We start from the raw sequence: 22,770 nt of genomic DNA, 5'->3' as shown, positions 1-22,770 counted from the left end.
TCTAAACGCTCACTGCTATTCAACGGCAGCCCCAGAAGACTTCCAAGCCAGCTCTCGACTCAGGGGTCACAAGAACTTCACTGGCAGCTCCTACTTCTCCCAGTTCCCTTGGTACCAGCACTGCTTCAAAGCGATCAATCCCAGACTCAGGAAGGCAGGCCCCACAGGTCCCCTCATTATTTCAGTAACAACAATTATCACTTACTTTTTTCATCAGTCTATGAGAAGCTGCTGAATTCTCTATCGTAAATACCTGAAGAGGATACCATGCTATTAGTTGTAGGAGGTGCACTTAACAGAGAAAGAAAACAAAGATTAAAATGCAACTCCAAGGCAGAGGACAACATCTAACTAACTCTACCTGTGCTCATTATCCCCCTGGGACAGTACAACATTCTGCGCTGAGCCTAGCGAGGTGGCAGACTCAGACTCGGGAGCTGTGGCGATGGGGCAACAGCTATAGCCTGACTCCTGCCCGCACACGAGGCAACAACCCCTTAGCCACCAACACAAGCACACCTGCCACATATGTGGCAGCTGCACTTGAAAGAGCTTTAGTCACAAAACCATGTACCCAGACCACATGACACCCGAACTCAAGGGCGGCCGTCAGGAACCTGGTAGAAGGCACATGTCCAGTACCTGCTCTGCCCCAAGGTGATGGGCCAGTATGGAGAGCAGACTGCCGTCACTGATGCACAGGCAGACACTGTCCGGCTTAAGCACCTGCAGAAAAGAACAACCTCAGCACAGATTTTCTTACAATGTCAAGAAATTCCTGTTGACAAACTGACAGGAACATTTCCCATCTGACCCCCTAACTCACTCTGTGATTACTCAATCTTGATTTCCTCCTCACTCCATCCCCTACACAGCCCGGCTGGATCTTCCTATGCCCTAACACCAGTCATACCTGCCTCCCAGGCCCAGGTGGTAACCAGCCCCCGACTCCAACACAACCACCTCCCTCACCTCTCCCCACCATCAGGAAAGACTGTCCTCAAGCCATCCTAGAAGGCCCAGCTGAGGGCTGCCCTGTTTATCAGAGGCAACCTCCCAATCCACAACCACAGGCCTCTTCCCTACCTGGTCACAGCACAGAAAGCTGTACGCATGTCAAATGACTCCCCAAAGCAGGAATGCCTTTATGGGTCAAGAGACTCCTCTGAGAGAAACTTAGGATGGTTGGGACCCTCCTTCCCCCCAAAAATGCAGGCATATGCATACGTGCACACATATTTTTCTGCATATGACTCCAAGGGGTCCAGAGACCCCCGTCCAAACCTTGTGTGTGGTCCCCAGGCTGAGACACTCCTTCTACAGGTAGCAGGGAGCAAAGGTCTTTCAGGAGAGTTACATGACAAAATTTACATTCTAGAAAATTTTAGAAAGGAAGTAGGAGATGAGAGGAATAATGGGGTGGCTGAATCCACAAGGATCACGCAAAGGAATTGCTGGTGACCATAAAGGCAAAGTGTCCAGAGGTAAGGCAGGGGCCAGGGAGAGGCTCCCATAGAAGAGCAGAGAACAAGCCCTCAGGTAGTCCAGAAACAAGCTCCCTGGCCTCTGCCCAAATGCCCGCCCAGAAGGAGCCGGCTGAAGCCACTCATGGACAGAGAAGGGAGCACAGAAAACAAAACCAGCTAATCATAAGTGAGCAATGAGCTCGATTGGGTCCATGGGACAAACCTCTCCTGGCCTACAACCACCTAAGGGGCTGGACACTTACCGTCCTCAGGGCCTGGACGTATTGATCAGTTCTGTTCTGATCATTGATCTCTCCAAACCGAGGCCGGTTCCAGAGCAGGTGAGCCTGGCAGTCACACACAGGGCGTGCTGGGTGGGCTCTCCCATCCTTTTCGGGGCTGGGCCAGGAAATGAACAGACACAGGGTGATGACCTGCTAGGCACCAGTGAGTATGAAGGCACGGCACAGGGACCTGCCCCAGGGAAATCGAGATGGAGAGGGGACACACGCATGGTCCTCTAGGGGGCATGAGTCTAGGCACTGGCTGTGGAGTGGGCGTTAGAGGTCGGAGGGCCCTCCAATTCAAGGCTTCTCATATATATCTGCTCCAAATGGGGGTCCTGCCACTGGGGCAGCCTCTTCAGAGTACACACAAACAGGCACTGAAATACCCAGTCACAAACTTTTGCTCTTATTCTGTTCAGATACAAATGTGCCCACTCAAACCTCTACAGGGTCTGTACAGGGAATTGAGATAAAGGCACAGTGTCACAAGCCTAATGTCCCACCCAATGAGGCTTGGGGCACACCTGGTCCTCTGGAGGCTGTACCACACACAGTAGTCGTCATGGTGGGCTACCAGGCAGAGGGCTGAGCCCTGGACAACAGGCTCCTCTTCTGGCAGGAAGTACACACACTGCATCCAGTGGTCCCGCCACTGAAACAGGAAGAGAATCAGCTATCACCAAGCTGCAACAAGAGCAATGCATCTAATCTGGGGGCCAAAACCCAATTCAAAAATCAATTTGCAGGGAAACCACTGTGTGGACTATAGATAGCTACTACGGCCAAAGAGATAAAGAAGAAAATCCTCAAGTCAGAGAGGCTAAAGGTTCAAAATCTTGCTGGAACACTGCTGGCTTCAGAAGGATAGAATGTGGCCTAGGGCAGTGGTCTTCAAGGTGGGCTCAGGGGAGGGGACTCCAGCCTCTGCCGCGTGTGTGTGTGTGTGTGTGTGTGTGCGTGTGTGTGTGTGTGTGTGTGTGTGTGTGTTCGTGACTAGCAGGAACCTTCTGCCAAAATGTGTACTTGATTGCAAGTATCTCCCCTCCACTAAAATCATACCTGTACTGACCTCCTGCCCCCACCCACACCTCTTCAGAGTAGCTCCTCAGAGCTGAGAGGCTGTCTCCCAGGCTACAGTCCTCATCTGACTTCAAATAAAGTTAAGTCACAACTCTCACACTGTGTTGTTTTTTTTTTTCAGTCAACACATTCTATCCTACCTGATCTTGAACTTAAAGACAGGTGAATAACATTCCCATCTATCTAAGATGTCTATTTGAATGTAAAAGCTAGAAAATTAAAATCTAACCAGATACATTCTGGAAAAAATAAACACTAACAAGGAGGAAAAAAGATCTCTAAAACCTGTTATTCATTCTTTACTGTGCCTCCCTGACCCCTCCCAGTCTCCCACAGTGCTTCCCTGTCACCATGTCCCTCCCACACACCAGCCTCCCAGGTCCTAATGCTAAAGAGCTATGATAGCCAGAATCCACTGTCTGAGGCTGATCAAAAGCAGTTTAATGAAGTCATGAGGGAGATTCATTAGCAGCTCTTCAAATTCGAAACAGTCCAAAAGTCACCACTGGTAGAGGAAGGACACAAGCCCCACAGTCAGGACACCTGGGGACAAGCACCCACCAAGGCTGCCTACACCTGAGGCCCTGCTCCCCTCATCGGCCCGGCTTTGTGTGGTTACCCAGCATGTCTTATATGAGGATTCAAGGAGAAAATACACATAGAAGCACTTTGAAGATATACAAATGAGAAGTATTTACATTTTAATGAAATTCTTATGCTAATTTTGCAATTACCACACTCCTAGAGAGGAAGAAAGCAGCCCAGTGCCAACCTCAATTCTGTTGGAGAATTCTGACCTCCCCCCCACACCACACCCCACCACACACACACCACACACGCCCCCCACACACACAGATCACACACCACACACACACCCCCCACACCCCACACCCCACACACGCTCTCAGCCTACGGAGGACTGAGGCTATGCAGAGTGGAGCCGGGGCAGCTCAAGGGCCCAGGAGGACTGACCGAAATCGCACAGCAGTCATGACCCTTTGGCCTAAGCAGTAACTCAGGGAGCAGGATGAGATGCTAAGGCCTTCCCTGAAGTCACCATGTATACACCCAGAACCAGCAGCTGAGCAATCAAAGCCAAGCCAGTGCCCAGCAAGTGGGAACAGGAAGTCAGAACACACAGAGGACAGTGCCCAAGGCCTCCCAGGTGGAGGGAACATTTGATTCCTTGGTCCTGAAGCATCTTTCCCACTTTCTTCCCTTGTGTTTGTGTACAGAGGGGTAGATAATACATGCACATGAGAGAAAACTCAAAAGATATAAAAGGGTCATGGAATGAAAAATAAGTTTCCTTTCCACCCCTAACCTCCAGCTCCCTTCCCAGAAGCAACCATTTTTACCAATTTCTGTGAATTCTTCCCAAGATATCCTTGCATACATGCACCACACATAAAGGCTGATAAACACATATATTCTTATTTTTAATAACGCCAACGCTGGCACAGCACACACTGTTCTGTGCCTCTCGTTGTTTCACTTGATCTGTCCTTGAGACTGTTCCACATCAGTGCAGAGACAGCCACCTCACCCTCTGCGTGGATGCAGGAAAATGGACTTGGCCAGTCCCTGCTGGTGGCCTCTAGGTTGTTCCAGTCTTTTCTATTTAATCAGGGCTACAGTGAGTATCCTGGCACACACATCATTCTACACGTATGCAGCTCCATCCAGAGCCTAAATGCCTAGAAGGGGCGTCATGTCCCATCCTGACCGACTGTGGGCCTTGCTGCACTCCACAACGCTCTGGTGATCACCCTCCTGCACTGCCCCACGGCTCCACCAACAGCATGCAAACTCTGAACTTTATTCACTAATACACGAAAAACAGTATTTCACTGTTTAAATCTGCATGGTTCTTGGACTTCCCTGATGGCACAGTGGTTAAGAATCCACCTGCCAATGCAGGGGACACGGGTTCGAGTCCTGGTCCGGGAAGATCCCAAGTGCCATGGAGCAACCAAGCCCATGCGCCACAGCTACTGAGCCCGCGCCCTAGAGCCTGAGAGCCACAACTACTGAAGCCCGCGCACCTAGAGCCCGTGCTCTGCAACAAGAGAAGCCACTGCAGTGAGAAGCCAGTGCACTGCAATAAACAGTAGCCCCTGCTCGCCTCAACTAGAGAAAGCCCGTGCGCAGCAACGAAGACCCAACGCAGCTGAAAAATAAATAAATAAAATTAAGAAAAATATTTTTAAAGAAAAAGGAATATAATATGTATTTCCTTTTCTGTAGTTCACATCCTCCCCACTTTCCATTGAGCTGAAGAAGGTAGATTTTGAGGTCACAGAAAATGCGGCTGTAGACAGGCTGTAGTTCTCTATCACAAGCTAATCTGAGGACCCCTGGATTACTCGGTGGGCAGGTCTAAGAGTGGCTGTACCAGGACGAGGGGAGAGCCAGCACACCAAAGCTGCCCTATGGCTCACTGTGACCACTGGTGTTGACCATGAACTTGGCCTGAAAGGTCTATCTTGTATCTTACTACAGCTAGCCTTGCCTTTTTTTCTTTTAAACTCTTCTTTGACATTGATTCTAACATAGTCCCTTCTATCTCTAAATTCTTAGGAATCTAAGATTCAACATGCTCCTTTCCCAGGACCAAAAGTGGACAAGTTTCCTGATTTCCACGAAAACGTGCTCAGCTCCCGCCTCTTACCTGGAGTTCCTCTGGATCCAAGTGTGCCCAGAAGGGGGCCGTGGTGCACTTGATCTTCCCCTCAGGGTCCATTTCAATATCCCACCAGGAGAGAACCACCTGAGCTTGGCCAGATGCCAGAGGTTCAAACTGCCTGCTATGGGAGGCTGTTGAGCTACTGACTTGCTTGCTGAAGTCCACACTGTGGAAGAATATTCAGGAACTGAAGCATATTTTAAGCTCACACACTCCATCTTTAAGCATTTATGGTGACCTCACCAGCAATGAGACTTGTTTGCAATGGACTCCTGATGTCAAAATGAACTCAAAAAGAACTGCCAAAGACCGCAATTCACCAAGTGTCTCCAAACGCCATGACCCTGGGTGGCTCCTTGGTACCTGAACATAGGCAGCACGTTGCTGAGGACAGTGAAGTCAGTGGGAGACACCTGGTTCAGCTGAATGTCATAGACAGAGGGCGCGCCAGGACACCTCTCCAGTTCCAAGGGGGGGACAATGACTTGCTCTCCAAGGCTGGTCTGAACACGGATGGGAAACAGCTTGTTCCATGACCACATCCTCCTGGACTCCACCAGCTGTGCGTAGACGGTTGCTCTGTGAGGCACTGCCTCACAATTTTTCTAAGTTTATATTAAAAAAGTAAAACAAAAGAACAAAAAAATAACCAGTTACGTTGACCCACAGTAATTCCCATTGAGCAAAAGAGATTTATTCCCTAATATTAGGGAATAAATATTAGTATAGTAATTATAAATATTAGTATAGTATTAGTATAGTATAAATATACTAACATTTATATTAGTATATTATATATAATAATATATATATTACATTATATATATAATATTACATATTACATTTATATATATAATACATATACAAATATATAAATATTAGTATAGTATTAGTATAGTATTATTAGTATAGTATTATAGATTAGTAACATCTAATGCCTTATCACTATTAGGACAGTGAACTGTTTTCAGCCAATGCCCTTGGGAACAGAAGAAACCAGACTTCAGAAAGAATACACATTATGCCTAAGATGACTTATGTCAGGTAAGTTCCTAGCTACCTGACACTCTTGAATATTTCAAAAATAAACCTTGCCCCAGGAGCTTCCACCTGAGTGGGTGGTGGGATTCCAGGGCGCTGCTATGGAGGGGTGTAGTGAGCCACAGCTGGATGCTAAGGTCAAGGTCACCAACTAGCTCATAGATTTTCCGTGGAAGGTGGGTATGGCTGTGAGCTCAGACAGCTGCAGATCACTTAAGTATCCTTATGTTGCAGTGATGCTCAAAGTGGCAGATCATTCAGGCCAAGTAAAGAACAAGTCCTTCGAAATGACAATTCCACAGTTTCAGAATTTCTAGACAGTTCAAGGAAATTGCTGCAATTATTGAAACTGTGTGAAAACTGATTACTTGGTTGATGAATTGCTACCATCATTCTAAAATCATGGACTTTACTTTCTGCAACAAAACTGCCTAAGGATCAAATGATATTTATTGAATGAAAATTACACTTTTGGTTTTCCATTTTTTTAAATAATAAAAAAGAAAATCAGACAAACAGGAATTACAAAGTGGTGATTGCCACACACTTTGTGAATGTACTAAGAGCCACTGAATTGGAAACTTTAAAGGGTGAAGAATTCTGTGGTATGTGAATTCTATCTTAATTGGACAAGTGGCCATCCTCAACTGACCTGACCTCCTGGCCTCACCTGGCACTGCCGACCACACTCCTCACTTGGCTTTGGCTGCAGTCCCTCATCCGATTTCCCTCCTGCCTCATTCATCCAACACCCTCTACCTGCCAGGCACTAGGGGCCCAGCCATGAAGAGAACACTCACAGCTGCTACTGCACAGAAAGCACAAGCACAGGGTTTGTCTACCTCATCACTAGTGACCTTTTGGATCAGGTGATCCTTTACTGTGGGGGCTGCTCTGTGCATTGTAGGATGTTTGGTAACATCCCTGGCCTCTACCCACAACATGACAGTAGCACCACCTCTCAGTTGTGACATCAAAACTGTCTCCAGACACAGCTCTGGATGAGAAGCACTGCTCTCCCTCTCTGTTTCCTTCACAAAGCTGTGCTTCCCCTGCCCATCCCTTACAGAGAGAATTCCCCAGAGACCTGGTCTGGACCATCTTTTTCTCCCACCATGTACTCTCCCATTTGACCTCAACCACTCCATCTTCATTTACCAAATACATGTACCCAAATGCCTCCTGGTCCTCTCTACTTGGCTGACCCTCAGCTCAAAGTCTGTCTAAACCAAACAAGTCACCTTCACCTCTCCCCCACCTTCCCAGGCCTGGTCCTCCTCCCAGTCAACAGGGAGCACCACCATCCAAGCCAGTCACCTACACCTCAAACCCTGGCATCATCCTCAATGCCTCCACATCTAAGTAACAGAAGTCCTTGACCACCTTCCCCCTCCCCAAGTCTACCTCTCTGGGCTCCACTGCTATGGCCTTGACTAAGGCCTACCTCAGCCCAGCACCTGAACAACTCCAGCCACCTTCTAACTAGTCTTCCTGCCCCTAGTGTTGCACCCCAGCTGCTCTCCACATGCCTGCCTGCATAAATCTGACACTGATCCTCTGCTTAAAATCCTTCTGAGCTACCACATTGCCTTCTGGAGCACAGGGGCCCTTCTTGGTCAGGCCCTGCCCAGCCCTTCAGCCTTCTCTCTTACCCTGCCTCCCACACACCCATAATCTGACTCATCTTCACATCTTTGTGCAGGCTGACCTCCTCTGCCACGACTCCCCCCAGCTGCCAGGCCAAACCCTGCTCACTCTCAAGACTGACTCAGCTCATGCTTCATCTTCCCCAACCTCCCCGCCTTCTCCCACCAGAGGGGCAGGACCTCACCCCACCGACCACCATCAGCGTGGACCTCAAACTGTACTGTGACCACCTGCCCACCTACCTGCCTCCCCAGGAGCTCACCCTCATATTCTTGGTGCTCAGAAAAGGCTCTGCAAAATGAAGGCACCAATAAATGTGTCTTCTGAGATCAATTCCTGGGTCACTGCAATACCACATGGACTATCTGTCAGACACTCCAGCACCCCAGTTCCATGACCTCCAATGTGGCAGGAAAAGGGACAGGGTAATGGAGACTGTGTGCCGCCATAGCTCCTTCAAGCTGAGACTCAAGCTCGGCAGATGGGGACAGTGATTAGAGTGGACAGTGCACACCTGGCTGCTACGGGCCAGCTGGGAGAGGAAGCTGAGGACGGCTGCCTGTGCACCTTTTAATTACTAGATGAATTAGAGAAAGACAAATTGAACAACATTAACATAATTCTGAATATCCTTGTTCTCTATTTCAGGGATTCATCTAATTGATGGTTTTAATGTGGAGAAATAGAAATAATTTCTACCAAAGTTACTAGGAAGAATTTTGCATTTTGGAGACAAGACATCTCACGCAGGATGGGGAGCTGGAGGACGATCACCATCACATGCTGACCTCATGAGTAATGTGGACGCGGGCCCCAAATGCCTTGGAAGGAGCCCCCTTCCTCACTCCAGGGGTACTAAGTACCCCTCAAAAGAATACCGGGCCAAGACAGTTACGGGCTCATGTGAACAGTGCCCACATGGCAGGTGCCAGCAGAAGCAGCAAACACTCACACCTCCCCAGCCGGCCTTTGCCTCTGAGTCTCCACCTCCCAGTTTATGTTCATAAAAAAGCAAGACCAACATCTCTGAGCTAAAATTTTCAGCATATCTCTCCCTTCTCAAAACAACTGTCGGGGCTTCCCTGGTGGTGCAGTGGTTAAGCATCTGCCTGCCAATGCAGGGGACACGGGTTCAAGCCCTGGCCTGGGAAGATCCCAAATGCTGCGGAGCAGCTAAGCCTGTGGCCACAGCTACTGAGCCTGTGCTCAAGAGCCCGCAAGCCCCAACTACTGAGCCTGTGTGCCACAACTACTGAAGCCTGCGTGCCTAGAGCCCATGCTCCACAACAAGAGAAGCCGCCGCAATGAGAAGCCTGAGCACCACAACGAAAAGTAGCCCCCACTCACCGCAACTAGAGAAAAGCCTGTGCACTGCAACGAAGACCCAACACAGCCAAAAACAAACAAACAAATTTATTAAAAAAACAAAAACCTGCCAAAGATTATCACCACCCAAACTCCTTCATCTGGAACAGCCTGGCATTCAAGGTCTTCTATCCTCCACCCCATTCTCCACATTAGCTTACAAGCACCTTAGGCTGGTGTTCCCACTGACCTACCAAACAGGTCCTTCACCTGGGACATCTCTCCTTTTCCTCAGTGCCTTTCCAAATTCCACCCTCTCCACATATGCCCTCATCTCCTTCCTGAGCCTTGACCTTTTCCACCAGCCCTAAACCAAATGTCAGTGGTGCTTCTGCCTACCTCTCCATCTGGCCCATCAAGTCCTTACCACTGCTGACTAGTGTGGATATAGAAGCAAGAAGAATGGCTTATACTTCTCCCTGGATGCTAGAACACCTTACACACAGGTGACATTAAAAGAATGTTTGCTGAATTCAATTTGAAGATAGTTTCTAGTCTTTTGACTCTAATCTACTAAGACGTGGCATTCAAGAGGCACAGAGTCATAATTGAGGACAGTCAGAATCTCGTAGGAATCAAAGGTTGCCCTAAGGTGTACAGAGAGGCACTGAGGGCTCAGGCTATGTAGAGCGTGGTGTGTCAATGAGAGCTGTGTGAGTCAACTGAGATCACAGCAATTTGCCCGAAGGAGGCCCTCAGTCCCCTACCTGCACGAGATGCCTGTGTGCGTGTTCATAGGAGGGCAGTGCTCCCTCCCCAATCAGTTCCGTGTCAAACAGCTCCGTGATCAGGATGTTGGCACGGCATGGCATGTCACCATCTGAGAAACAAAAGGAAAGAGTCAGAAGCAAGCAACAGATTGGAACAAATATTAACAGCAAATATGTAAAAGATAAAAGGTTAATAGGTCACTAAAATTGAAAGCACATACATATGCTGAAGTATTTAGAAGTGTCATCATGTCTGCAACTGACTTTTCAACGGTTCAGAAAAAATAAAATAAAATAAAATCCACATTGACATAACACGTATACATCAAAATGCTAACGAGTGACTCCTAAGTCCTGGTTAAGAGAACATGGGTGTTCACCATACTACTCTATCAATTTTTCTGTATGTTTAATAATGCAAGGGACTTGTAAAACTGATAAGAAAACTACAAACACCCAAGAAGAAAACCAGGCAAAAATACAAATAGACAATTCAAAACAGAAAGCAAATCAATCAAATACATGAAAAAATTTTCATTCTTATTAGCAATTAGAGAGATACAAACAATTAAACTATTAACTATTAAATTAGCAAAAATTATTTGAAAGGCAAAACTGAATGCTGGTACTTCAGATATTTCTAGGCTGCAGAGAGGGGGAGAAAACTAAAGCAAGAGAGAGGCTGATTCCACTGATACGCAATGATACAACTGAGATCCAGGATTCAGAAACCCCAGTTCCTTACACTAAATCCCCCTTAATTAAGTTAGTTTCTTGCTACCAAACAATCCCCCAAATAACAGTTTTTTAAGGACAGTAGGATTATGGAAGGTCTTTCTGTTAACTCTATTTTTTAAACCTCTATAATATAATGTAAAGTAATATTACTTCTACAATTACAATTTTTAATGAGCCCAGATAAAACTGACTTTGGAAGGGGTATTCATCATGGAGAATTAACTGTAAACACTCCTAATGGCTCATGAATTACAATTTGACAAAGCCCACTCATCTTCCCTACACAGAAGACAAGTATCACAGATGAAGTGAGAAAAGAGCAGCATTAAGAGGTTCAAAGAAGGACGCAGTAGAGGGAGCTTGAGCCTTGAGTCATAGAGAGCTGGGCCTGGATCCCACTTTCTAGCCCTGAACCCTCAGTCCTGACCATAAGTCACCTCATCTGTAAAAGAGTGGTAGGTTACAAGATCTGCTTCACCTGGTGGTGTTTCAAATAACAAAGGTAAAACCTATCCAGTTCCTATGAAGTACACGTGTCCTCAATGGCAGCACAACGTGAAAGGAGGCTGAGAAGAAACTTCTGTCTCCTGGCACAGAGACCACCCTCCTGGGTCACTGCCCATCCTCTCTGATATCATGCCAAACTCCAACTGAAATACACTGTCCCATACTAAGCCAACCACCCCACTTGCACACACCTGCTTCTCTGTCCAACATTTCTTCTCAATGAACAGCATCACCAGTCACACAGTCCTGAAACCTGGGCATCACTGACCAGCTCCAGAACAGGAACCCTGACTGGCCTGTTCACCACTGCACCCCAGCGCCTAGAACAATGCTGAGCACCCAGTAACAGTCAGCAAATGTTAGCTAAATTCTTGATTCCTCCCTTTTTGTCACCCTACATCTAATCAATCACCAAGCCCTACCAATTCTACCTTCTGAATAATTTTTAAGCCAATTATGTAACTTAAAATGATTTATTGCCCAAATCTTCTTCAAAAATAAAGCTTTATGATCTAATGAATTTCAACAAATACTTTTTGAGAGCCTGTTGAGTACTAATGTATAAGGGTACAGAGGGTGCAGGGGGAGCCAGAGGAGGGGCAGTTACCCCAAGTGCCTCAGAAGTCTTCACCAAATGACTGGATGAATGAATAAGTGCCACCCCAAGTTGGCTGCTACACGTCTCAGCATGTAATCCATCTCTGGGGAATAGGCAACAAACTCAGACGCCATTTTTTAAAAGGGCTCAGAACAGAAGCTTGGAAATATGCATTTGGGAGCAAAAAGGAAGCTGCAAAGGACAACCAAGACTGGGAGATGTCACTGAGGCCTGGGAAGGGAGAGTTTTCAGAAGGACTCAATGGCAGAAGTACCAAAGCTGCAGTGTTTGTAAAGCAGGGAAAAGACCATCAGCCCGGGCAGTGAGGAAGCCACTTGTCAAGTTGAAGAAGTAGAAACAAAGTCCCACTTACAAGGGGTTAAGGACCAAGCAAAGCTGACAATCTACTCACTAAACAAATATGACTGAATTCTTTCATGTGCCAGGCCCTGTGCCAAGTTATGGAATGGAATTAATATTAATAAGACTACACAGTCCATGAGCTCAGGATGCTTCAGCTGTGTGGGGATACAGACATTAAATACATAATTACATAGTTACTTCATTATTGCAGTCATAAGCACTACATAGAAAAATATTAAGAAACATAAGAGGGGGCTGGCGTGAACAACACACAGCCTGGAGGAGGCACAGGGCAGAGCACAGAGTGAGTGACACGGCAAAGGCTGCTCGGCAGGTGAGTCTCCGCTCTCTCAAGATCTCGGGCCAAAATGGAGTAACTGGGATCAGACTTATCCACCACCATAATCAACTAGAAAACCTTGCAAAACATATGAAACAAGTGGTTTTAGATGTTGAACAATGGGAAACAAAGTGACCCCTACTACTGCCCTGGCTTCCAGCCAGCAGGCACTTTCCAGACCATGGTGCTCGGTACACAGAGTGAGAAGCCAAGCAAAGTGTCCTGCTGAATAAGGAGACAGCAAAGAGTTCAAGGGAGTGGAGGAGGCTACACTTCAGGGAGAGAGCCGGACAGGAAGTTACACAGAAAAAGGGCTTCAGAAATCTGCAGAGGGTTCCCCTCATGTCTCTTGCTGACTATATTCACACACACACAGGCTAAGTCTCTAGAAGGCTGGGCAAAGGATGACCATGTAGCTATAAGCTGAACAACTGCCAGAGCTCAGAGGACTAAGAAACATCCTAGTTCTGATTAGCCAGTGCCCAGGCATTCAGCAGAGACCCCAGAAAGGTCACACTGTACTAGTATGGCTAAAGCTTGCTTAGAACAAGGGTTCTCAATAGGGGGAGCTAGGGGAGCTTTCTCAATAGGAGAAAGCACACAGGCTTTCTCTAGTTGTGGGCTTTCTCTAGTTGTGGCAAGCGGGGGCTATTCTTCGTTGCGGTGCACAGGCTTCTCATTGCAGTGGCTTCACTTGTTGCGGAGCACGGGCTCTAGGTGCACAGGCTTCAGTAGTTGTTGCACACAGGCTCAGTAACTGTGGCTCACGGGATCAGTAGTTGTGGTTCGCGGGGTCTAGAGCGCAGGCTCAGTAGTTGTTGCGCACGGGTTTAGCTGCTCCGTGGCATGTGGGATCTTCCTGGATCAGGGCTTGAACCTGTGTCCGCTGCACTGGCAGGTGGATTCTTAACCACTGTACCACCAGGGAAGTCCCCCTAGAAGCTTCTTGTCCACTGTGCTCTTCCAGTATCAGTGGCATGTGAAATGTTAGAAGTCTGATTCAAATTCCTAAACTATAAAAAATATTCTGAAAACCTGGAGAGACCGAGCTACACAGGCAAATCTCTCACACTGGATACTGAGACAGGATATCGGAACTAAGCAAACCTCTTTCTACTATCAACTTAGTTTTACTTCTATCTGATAAAACTCAAAATTCAGATAAATTTTGAATTCCAACTTGCTTAAGCAAAAGGTTTCATTTGTTTGCATCACCACTCTTATACTTGATTAGCTCTGGTTTACTCATTCCTGATTTGTTTTAACTAGTAGAGAAATAAACTAACAGAAAAGCAAAGTGCTTATCTTCAGATCAGCACATGGAGAGGCCCCAGTCTCTGTGATTACCTGGGTACATCTATTCCACAAACTGGAATAAACCTTTTCCTCTCTCCTACAAGAGCAAGTAAAGCTTTTGCCACAGGATGTGTTGATCTTACCTGGCCCTATGGTCACCTCAGTGGAATGCTTGTTGATAATCTTAATCTTATCACTGAAGCCATTTTTCTCCACAATCTTTACAGCAGCATCAGCCATAGGTTTGAAAACCTAAAAATTAGAGACAAAACCCAAGTAAAAATGAGCAATAAATTAAATAACATCCTAAAACCCAAGATATGCCTTGATTCTGGTCCTATGACTTGTACTAAAAGAGGCCTACACTACAGAATTTCTTCCTGAATACACAAAATGTACCTTTGTTACCATTTGATACAGGCAAAATACTTCATTGGGCTGATTTGGGTTCAGTTGATAAATAAACAAGACTTCATCTATGTAACTTAAATACTTCTCCAAATGTGTGTCTTGGAAATGAATACAAAAGGATGAAATTCCGCTGGGTTTAACTTGCAGCTGGGCCTTCCCATTACATGCCAGGCACAGGAGGGATGCAGGGGGCTCCCAAGGAGGCTGCACTACCTAGTAAGGATGGCAGGTGCCAGTGCTATGCTAGAGGGAACCAGGAAGGGGACTTGCCTCACAAAACCATGATCTGTGAACTGGGACAGGAAGTGTATGCGCTCTCTAGAGGAAAGTGAGACTGTAACTGTAGTAGATGTTAAGTGTGAGCAGCAGGTTACTCTCCTGCTCAAAACTGTCTCAAATCCCTACTGCTAGCAGAACACAGCCTATATTTTCTTACGGTATTTGAGGCCCTCCAAAATGTGGACCACCTTACTTTACCCAGCCTTACTCCCCTCCCACACCCTCCACCCGATACACACATATACACACACAACCAACGCTACAGCCACGCGGATGTCCTCATTGTGCAGGAGGCAAGCCTGAGCTTTCCCTGCCCTACTCCCACCTGCAAGCAAACCCAACTTTCCAGGGCAGCACAAATCCCCCCCAACAGAAGTCTTCCCTGAACCCTTCACATGTCCCTAAACATAAGTTTCTCCAACTCTTACTTTCCAGCCTGCCCAACTTGATTGCACAGCTCCAACCACGTCACTGCATAAAACATACAGATGCACATGGGGCCACACACAGAGAAAGGAAATTTTTGAAAATGATAAAGTGCCTGGTCACGATGACAAGATTTCCATTTTTTTCTAAGACCTTTTCTGCATCACCCATATTTTCTGCCGTGATCACGTATTTCTTTTATTATAGTCAAAAGGGAAATGCTATATTCTTCTATAAAGAATGCATATGTGCTCAGCTAGGAAAAAAAAATCTTCACAATCTGTTTCAAATTATTTCTAGGCTCTGGCTTGATGGTTTTGATGTATTCATAGTTTGAGGGCCTCAAACCCTCAGTTCTCACCTATCAGTTTACCTCCACCCCAGAAGTATCACAAGCTCACACCATCCTCTCAGCCCTCCTGCCTCTTGACTTATCATTCATCTCTTCCACTGACCCTTCAGGCTCTGTCATTCACAGCCTCCTCCTCAGCCACCAAGAACTCAAGAACTCACCCCAAACACTATCTGGAATGAACCCTGAAGCTGACTTCCCAACATCATTCTGTGTCCTCTCCTGGCCCTCAAATCAGTTTGGGGAACTGACCTTCTTTCAAGTGGTGCATCTGTCTGGTCTAAGGTCAATGAGGTAAGTTAAATGGCATTTAAGCTTATTCTGGCCAATGATACCTAAAGAGAAGTCTGCTAGAGATGCCTAGAAAGTTCTTTTTGCCCTTAAAAAGGAGAAAGAAAGAGAGGAAGCCAGGACCATGCTTTGTTTTCAAGGCATTTGCCACAGAAATCACTGTAACCAATGCACCTTCCCTAAATATTCCTTCCTTTTCAAATGTACTAAAAGAGAAGCCTACAGTCAATGTCTGTGATTTCTTATATTCCATCCATTCCTCAACCTTACTCTCCTGAAAATATCACCTAAAGGGGGGTCACCAATAACCTCCTAGCTGCCAACCCACAGCTTTCTCAGTCCTCATCCTGCTCAATTTCTACACCTGCGCTAATACAGTAGCCATATGTAGCTATTTAAATGTAAATGAAAACTGAATAAAATTCCAAAATTCAGTTCCTCAGGCCTACTAGTCACATTTCAAGTGCTCAGCAGCCACATGTGGCTAGGGACCAGCATACTGGCCAGTAGAGCCATAGAAGATTTTCAACATCAGAAAGTTCTGTCGGACAGTGCTGCTCTATAACATCCACACCGACTGACCACTCCCTCTTTCTCACGATTTCTATGCAGTCTGCCCCTACCCTCTAGGGTCTCTTCGTGTCTGTCTGAACTTGACTTTATGGCCACTCTTCTTCCCTCAGCCCCCTGAACATAGGTGTGTTCCAAGGTCTGCTCTTTTCAGTGTACTCTCTCTCCGTGGACAGCCTCCTACACTGCCAGCTTCACCTGTCACATCTTTAGCAAGTGAGTCCCAAATCCACTATATATGCAACTCTCTCAAGGTTCAGACTTCCGTCTATAGGGACCAGCAGGTTCTCTCTCACTCCTTCTTCTGCACCTGTCTTTCCTGTTGCCATGCAGCTCAGGCAGAGCTGAAACTACAGGGCAATCCACAGACAAGAACAGAGGATCAAACAGGTAGTCACTAAAACAAAAACTGGGAGGCCACCATAAGATGTCAAGAATCAAATGGAAGAGGTCTGAGAGTCACAGGCGAGAGTAGCAAGAGAATTAGAAATCCAGGTAAGTGATGTAAAAATATGGAAAAACCTAAGAGTACAGTCCTACCAATTCTATCGAAAAGTATGTTCTCACCCTATATTTTTAATTAGCAGTCCACATATATACTGGCTCCTGCCACAAGACCTGTCTCTCTCATACTCAACACGTCCAAAATGAAATGCATTGTCTTTCCTGCAAAGTAAGTTATCTTCCTCTGAGTTCCTCTTACCAGTCAATGGCATCCCTGCCTCCACCCCAGACACCCACACTAGAAAACTAACTCTCACATACATGCACACCCTGCCATCAAAGCTACCAATGTGGAGTCAGCACCATATTAGGAACTAAAAAGACCAAGCTCCAGGTCTAGCTCTCCTACTTATTAACTGTGGGACTTACATCTTTAAACTCTATGGGTCTTAGTTTCTTCATTTACAAAGATAATAAAATCTAGTTGAGTTTTTTGTTTTTTGCCGTGCTGTGGAGCAGAGCTTGCTCCTCTCCCGCTCAGCCGTGCAGGCTGAATCGACCAAAGCAATGGTTATGGAGAAGCCTAGTCCCCTGCTGGTCAGGCGGGAATTTGTGAGACAGTATTACACACTGCTGAACCAGGCCCCAGACATGTTACACAGATTTTATGGAAAGAACTCTTCTTATGTCCATGCGGGATTGGATTCAAATGGAAAGCCAGCAGATGCAGTCTAGGGACAGAAAGAAATCCATAGGAAAGTGAAGTCACAAAACTTCACCAATTGCCACTCTAAGATCCGTCATGTTGATGCTCATGCCACTCTGAATGACCGTGTGGTGGTCCAGGTGATGGGCTTGCTCTCTAATAATACCCAGGCTTTAAGGAGATTCATGCAGACCTTTGTCCTTGCTCCTGAGAGCTCTACTGAAAATAAGTTCTATGTTCACAATGATATCTTCAGATACCAAGATGAGGTCTTTGGTGGCTTTGTCCCTGAGCCTGAGGAAGAATCTGAAGAAGTAGAGGAACCTGAAGAAAGACAGCAGACACCTGAGGTGGTACCTGATGATTCTGGAACTTTCTATGATCAAACTGTCAGCAATGACTTAGAAGAACATTTAGAAGAACCTGTTGCTGAACCAGAGCCTGATCCTGAACCAGAACCGGAGCAAGAACCTGTGTCTGAAGTCCAAGAGGAAAAGTCTGAGCCAGTATTGGAAGAAACTGCTCCTGAGGATGCTCAGAAGAGTTCTTCTCCAGCGCCTGCAGACATAGCCCAGACAGTGCAGAAGGACTTGAGAACCTTTTCTTGGACATCTGTGACCAGCAAGAACCTTCCACCCAGTGGAGCTATTCCAGTTACTGGGATACCACCTCATGCTGTTAAAGTACCAGCTTCACAGCCTCGTCCAGAGTCTAAGCCTCAATCTCAAATTCAATTCCACTGCAGAGGCCTCAGAGGGATCAAAGGGTTCAAGAACAGCGAATAAATGTTCCTCTCCAGGGCTTCCCTGGTGGCGCAGTGGTTGAGAGTCTGCCTGCCGATACAGGGAACACGGGTTCGTGCCCTGGTCCGGGAAGATCCCACATGCCGCGGAGCGGCTGGGCCCGTGAGCCATGGCCGCTGAGCCTGCGCTTCCGGAGCCTGTGCTCCACAACGGGAGAGGCCACAACAGTGAGAGGCCCGCGTACCGCAAAAAAAAAAAAAAAAAAAACCGTAGATTTGTTCTATCAGGTTCAGAGTATGTTGGGAATTACAGAATCCCTCCTTTCATGCTGTATGTCTTGTGTTCATTTGTTATGCCTCACTCTGAAATTGAGTCTCAAACTGGAATGCCTTTGAGGTCAGATGCTTCTGTAGAGGTTCTTTGACCTGAATAGTTCAGCATTTGTATTAAGTTTTATTTCAGTGTCTCTTCAGAATCCTAGTCATAGCCCATAACAAAGAATGTAACTTTAATATTTGACTTTGCTGGTGTGCTTGAGTGTGCACTAGGTTTTTTTATTTAAATCACAGCCATATGGTAAATTTTCTATTTTGTTATGGTTCCCTTTTATTGGTGGGCATGCAGTGGGCGTTTCTTGGAAATAGCCAATTTTTATTAAAATGTTTCTGGAAGAAAATTAAAAAAAAAGAAAAATCTATTTGAGCCTACACTGATTTCTTTTTATCAGCTCAAAGACTCCCACAAAGGCAAAGAAATGGCTCTTAATCAATTTAATGAAATCCTGAGGCAAGTGTACAGAATTGCACGCACCCGTGCATACACCCCTCTCAGGACTTTTATGGAGACCTGAAGCCCATTATTCTTACCTCAAGTTAAGAACACCTAACTCAAGATATTAGAGTTAAAAGTCTTTATTGAGACACTCAGGTCTTCCGGAGTCTAGCTATAATCCACCTTTCTGTGTTTTTCTACCATGACAACCCTCTGCCACAACTCTGGATGACACTTCCCCAAACACACCACGGTACTCCCTCAGCCTAAAATGCCTACCTTTCTAGACCATAAGCATGAGGGCCACCCTGTAAACAAGCAGTGGCGGGGGAGCTGGAAGGAGTCTGGGTAGAACACCCAGAATGCTGACCTCTACACTTCATGTGAGAAAGCAAAAAACTTCTATCTGTTTAAGCCACTGTTATTTTGGGACTTTGTTATCTGCAACTTAATCACCATATGAACCAAATTTTGTAGGGCAAAGTGCTTAAATACATGACCCCTTTCCCAAAAGCTTGGAAGAAAATACACCAAAATTTTAACAATGGTTAACTTTGAGTTAACACACTATTTTTATTTTATATTTACCAAATCTCGTATAAGGATATGTATTATTTACATTATCAGAAAAATAATATATGTTTAATGTTTTATTAAAGGAAAGAAATGGCAGACTGCGGAACTATTGGTAAATGTAGTAAGATGGCTGGCTCTGTGGGGACCTTTAAGGTAATCTCAACTTTGGTGCACATTCAAAAATCCCAATGCCCAGGCCATATCCCAGAATAATAATTAAAATGGGGGGCTTCCCTGGTGGTGCAGTGGTTGGGAGTCTGCCTGCCAATGCAGGGGACGCGGGTTCGCACCCTGGTCTGGGAAGATCCCACATGCCGCGGAGCAACTGGGCCCGTGAGCCACAATTACTGAGCCTGCGCGTCTGGAGCCTGTGCTCCGCAACAAGAGAGGCCGCGATAGTGAGAGGCCCGCGCACCGCGATGAAGAGTGGCCCCCGCTTGCCACAACTAGAGAAAGCCCTCGCACAGAAACAAAGACCCAACACAGCCATAAATAAATAAATAAATAAATAAATAAATAAATAAATAAATAATAATAATAATATCACCCCTGATTTAAAAAAAAAAAAATGGGTAGGTGGGGGGAGGACATGACAACGACTGACTAGACATTAGCTTTTTTAAATTTCCTCAGTGATTCTGACATGCAGCCAAGGCTGACAACCACTGTTTTCAGGGAAGAAAATGAGCTCCTGGAGAAAGGAACTGTGTCTGATTCATCTCTGTGTTCTCCAAACCTGACCCTGTGCTTGGCATGGATGTCTGTCTGTGAACAAACAGATGGGCAGAGTGCAAGGGACACAAAGGACTTCCCACGTAGGACACAGGACACACATGTGAAGAGTGTGCCTCACCTCAATGGCATAGCAGAAGTCAGCACCAGCCGTGACAGCCATCATTGACAAGAGTCCTGTGCCAGTGCCAATGTCAAGAACCAAGGCCGTCTGTCCTTTGTCCTTCACCCTGCTCACAGCAGCCCGGATACCTTGGTAATATTTCATATTCTAAGAAAAAGGGAGAAACAGTTGTTATTTCATACCAGTTTTATAAATAAGTGCTTTGCGAAGTTCTGAAGTCATGGTTGGCAGCAGCAGTGTAAGTCATGACCCTATAACCTCTGTGACTTACACTGGCTGAGTTGGGCAGGCCTCCTGAGGCTCCAGGGGCACTGGGTCAACCTCTTAAATTAAGCGATGGTCTCTCCCCGTCACATCCACTCTTCTATACTCTGCTTAGACATGCTGGGGCTAGGGCTCTGCAAACTACATTCTCCTCTTTCCAGCTGTTAGGACTGGACAACAGGGGAACTAGAGGGTGACTGGAAGGTAGGAGAAAGCTTGTTCCTTCCCACATAAGGGCTCTCCTTGGGTCCTTCAGAGCTAGCAGCAGCACTCAAGCAGAAATTCCTCTCAGAGATCTGAGCACTAGCCTCACAGGAACTCTCCTCCACACATCTAGGTTCTGGAAACCCCAGTCTTCTCCCTTTGTGTCCCCAGCCCTAGGAAAGGGGACTGCTTTCTGCAATTACTATCACTAGGCTACCCTGGTGCCTCCCAGCCCTCCCACACCTGTGTAACCAATTCCCTCTATTAAATTCCCTCTGTTGAAATATATAACATTGCTTTTGGTCTCCTCACTGGACTCTAATTCATACAGCTTCCTGGGCTAAAAAATATTTTCCTCTCACAAAATCATTTCTTCATTTTTAGTTCAGGTCCTTAGTAGCTTAAGCAGACACATTTTTTTCTCTATAACAGTTTGGCCGATTAAGTACCCTGACCCTTCTGTTGAAAATAACTAAAAATGATGGGGTAAATATATGTAAATCTGTTTAAATGCACTGATGACCTTGCCAAGTCAGTAAGCAATATTAAGAGGCCAAACATGGACTTCCCTGGTGGTCCAGTGGTTAAGAATCCACCTTCCAATGCAGGGGACATGGGTTCCTGGTCAGGGAACTAAGATCCCACATGCTGAGGGGTAACTAAGCCCATGCACTGCAACTACTGAGCACACGGGCCACAACTAGAGAGAAGCCCACGTGCCACAACGAAGATCCCACATGCCGCAACTAAGACCTGACGCAGCCATACATACAAACATACATACATAAATATTAAAGAAGAAAAAGAGGCCAACACCTAGAAGTGGATTCACCTGAGTTGAGCCTTAAGATGACTCCCCTACCAGCTGACACCTTGATCACAGCCTATAAGAGACCCAGAGGCAGGGAACTCAAGCTAAGCTGAGTCCAGATTTCTGACCCACAAAAACTGTGAGACACGGACTTCCCTGGTGGCACAGTGGTTAAGAATCTGCCTGCCAATGCAGGGGGCACAGGTTCGAGCCCTGGTCCGGGAAGATCCCACATGCCATGAAGCAACTAAGCCCGCTGTGCCACAACTACTGAGCCTGCGCTCTAGAGCCCAAGAGTCACAACTATTGAGCCTGCATGCCACAACTACTGAAGCCTGCATGCCTAGAGCCCGTGCTCAACAAGACAAGCCACCACAATAAGAAGCCCATGCACCACAATGAAGAGTAGCCCCTGCTCGCCGCAACTAGAGAAAGCCCACGCACAGCAACAAAGACACAAAGCAGCCAGAAATAAAATAAATTAATTAATTAAAAAAAAGTGAGATAACTCTTTAAGCCATTAAGTTTGGGGATAATTTGTTATGCAGTAGAAAATGAACTAATACAGGACTATATTTTGATACAGGACTGGTACCAAAAGGGCAATATTCTCTGATCACAGTACAATCAAGTTAGAAATTTCAATAACAAAAATGTAACTCAAGGGCTTCCCTGGTGGCACAGTGGTTGAGAGTCCGCCTGCTGATGCAGGGGACGCGGGTTCATGCCCCGGTCCAGGAGGATCCCACATGCCGCAGAGCAGCTGGGCCCGTGAGCCATGGCCGCTGGGCCTGCGCATCCGGAGTCTGTGCTCCGCAGCAGGAGAGGCCACAGCAGTGAGAGGCCCGCATACCGCAAAAAAAAAAAAAAATGTAACTAAAGAAAAAAGATTTTTGAACCCTAAGAAATTTTAAACTCACAGGTAAAAGACTAAAGCAAAAG

General features: G+C 46.3%; 2 protein-coding genes and 1 pseudogene across 5 annotated transcripts in view; 2 read left to right on the top strand and 1 right to left on the bottom strand.

The window, feature by feature from the left end:
• The window catches only part of PRMT7 (protein arginine methyltransferase 7), a 56,356-nt gene that overhangs the window by 17,898 nt on the left and 15,688 nt on the right, over positions 1-22,770 (bottom strand). For all 4 annotated transcript variants that reach the window (XR_009560132.2, XM_030863561.3, XM_030863560.3 and 1 more), the window contains exons 4-12: positions 20,547-20,696; positions 14,268-14,376; positions 10,280-10,392; positions 5,883-6,124; positions 5,505-5,685; positions 2,278-2,405; positions 1,730-1,865; positions 643-726; positions 206-253 (exon numbers count right to left, since the gene is read on the bottom strand). Coding sequence is in view for 3 of the 4 variants with exons in the window: in XM_030863561.3 (XP_030719421.1) it covers positions 206-253; positions 643-726; positions 1,730-1,865; positions 2,278-2,405; positions 5,505-5,685; positions 5,883-6,124; positions 10,280-10,392; positions 14,268-14,376; positions 20,547-20,696 (1,191 nt within the window). In the remaining variant the exon portion in view is untranslated. The remainder of the gene's footprint in view (positions 1-205; positions 254-642; positions 727-1,729; positions 1,866-2,277; positions 2,406-5,504; positions 5,686-5,882; positions 6,125-10,279; positions 10,393-14,267; positions 14,377-20,546; positions 20,697-22,770) is intronic.
• LOC115856907 (COMM domain-containing protein 6-like) lies at positions 6,669-7,132 on the top strand. The gene is given in 2 exon segments (XM_030863575.2): positions 6,669-6,873; positions 6,875-7,132. Coding segments are annotated over 2 exon segments (174 nt in total). The 5' UTR covers positions 6,669-6,742; the 3' UTR covers positions 6,918-7,132.
• LOC115857021 (ras GTPase-activating protein-binding protein 1 pseudogene) lies at positions 17,456-19,469 on the top strand (annotated as a pseudogene).

This window comes from Globicephala melas, chromosome 19 (assembly GCF_963455315.2).
Source record: "Globicephala melas chromosome 19, mGloMel1.2, whole genome shotgun sequence".
Classification (NCBI taxonomy): Eukaryota; Metazoa; Chordata; class Mammalia; order Artiodactyla; family Delphinidae; genus Globicephala; species Globicephala melas.
Note: the sequence above shows the minus strand (reverse complement) of the source record. Positions and strands in the feature narration are given on the sequence as shown.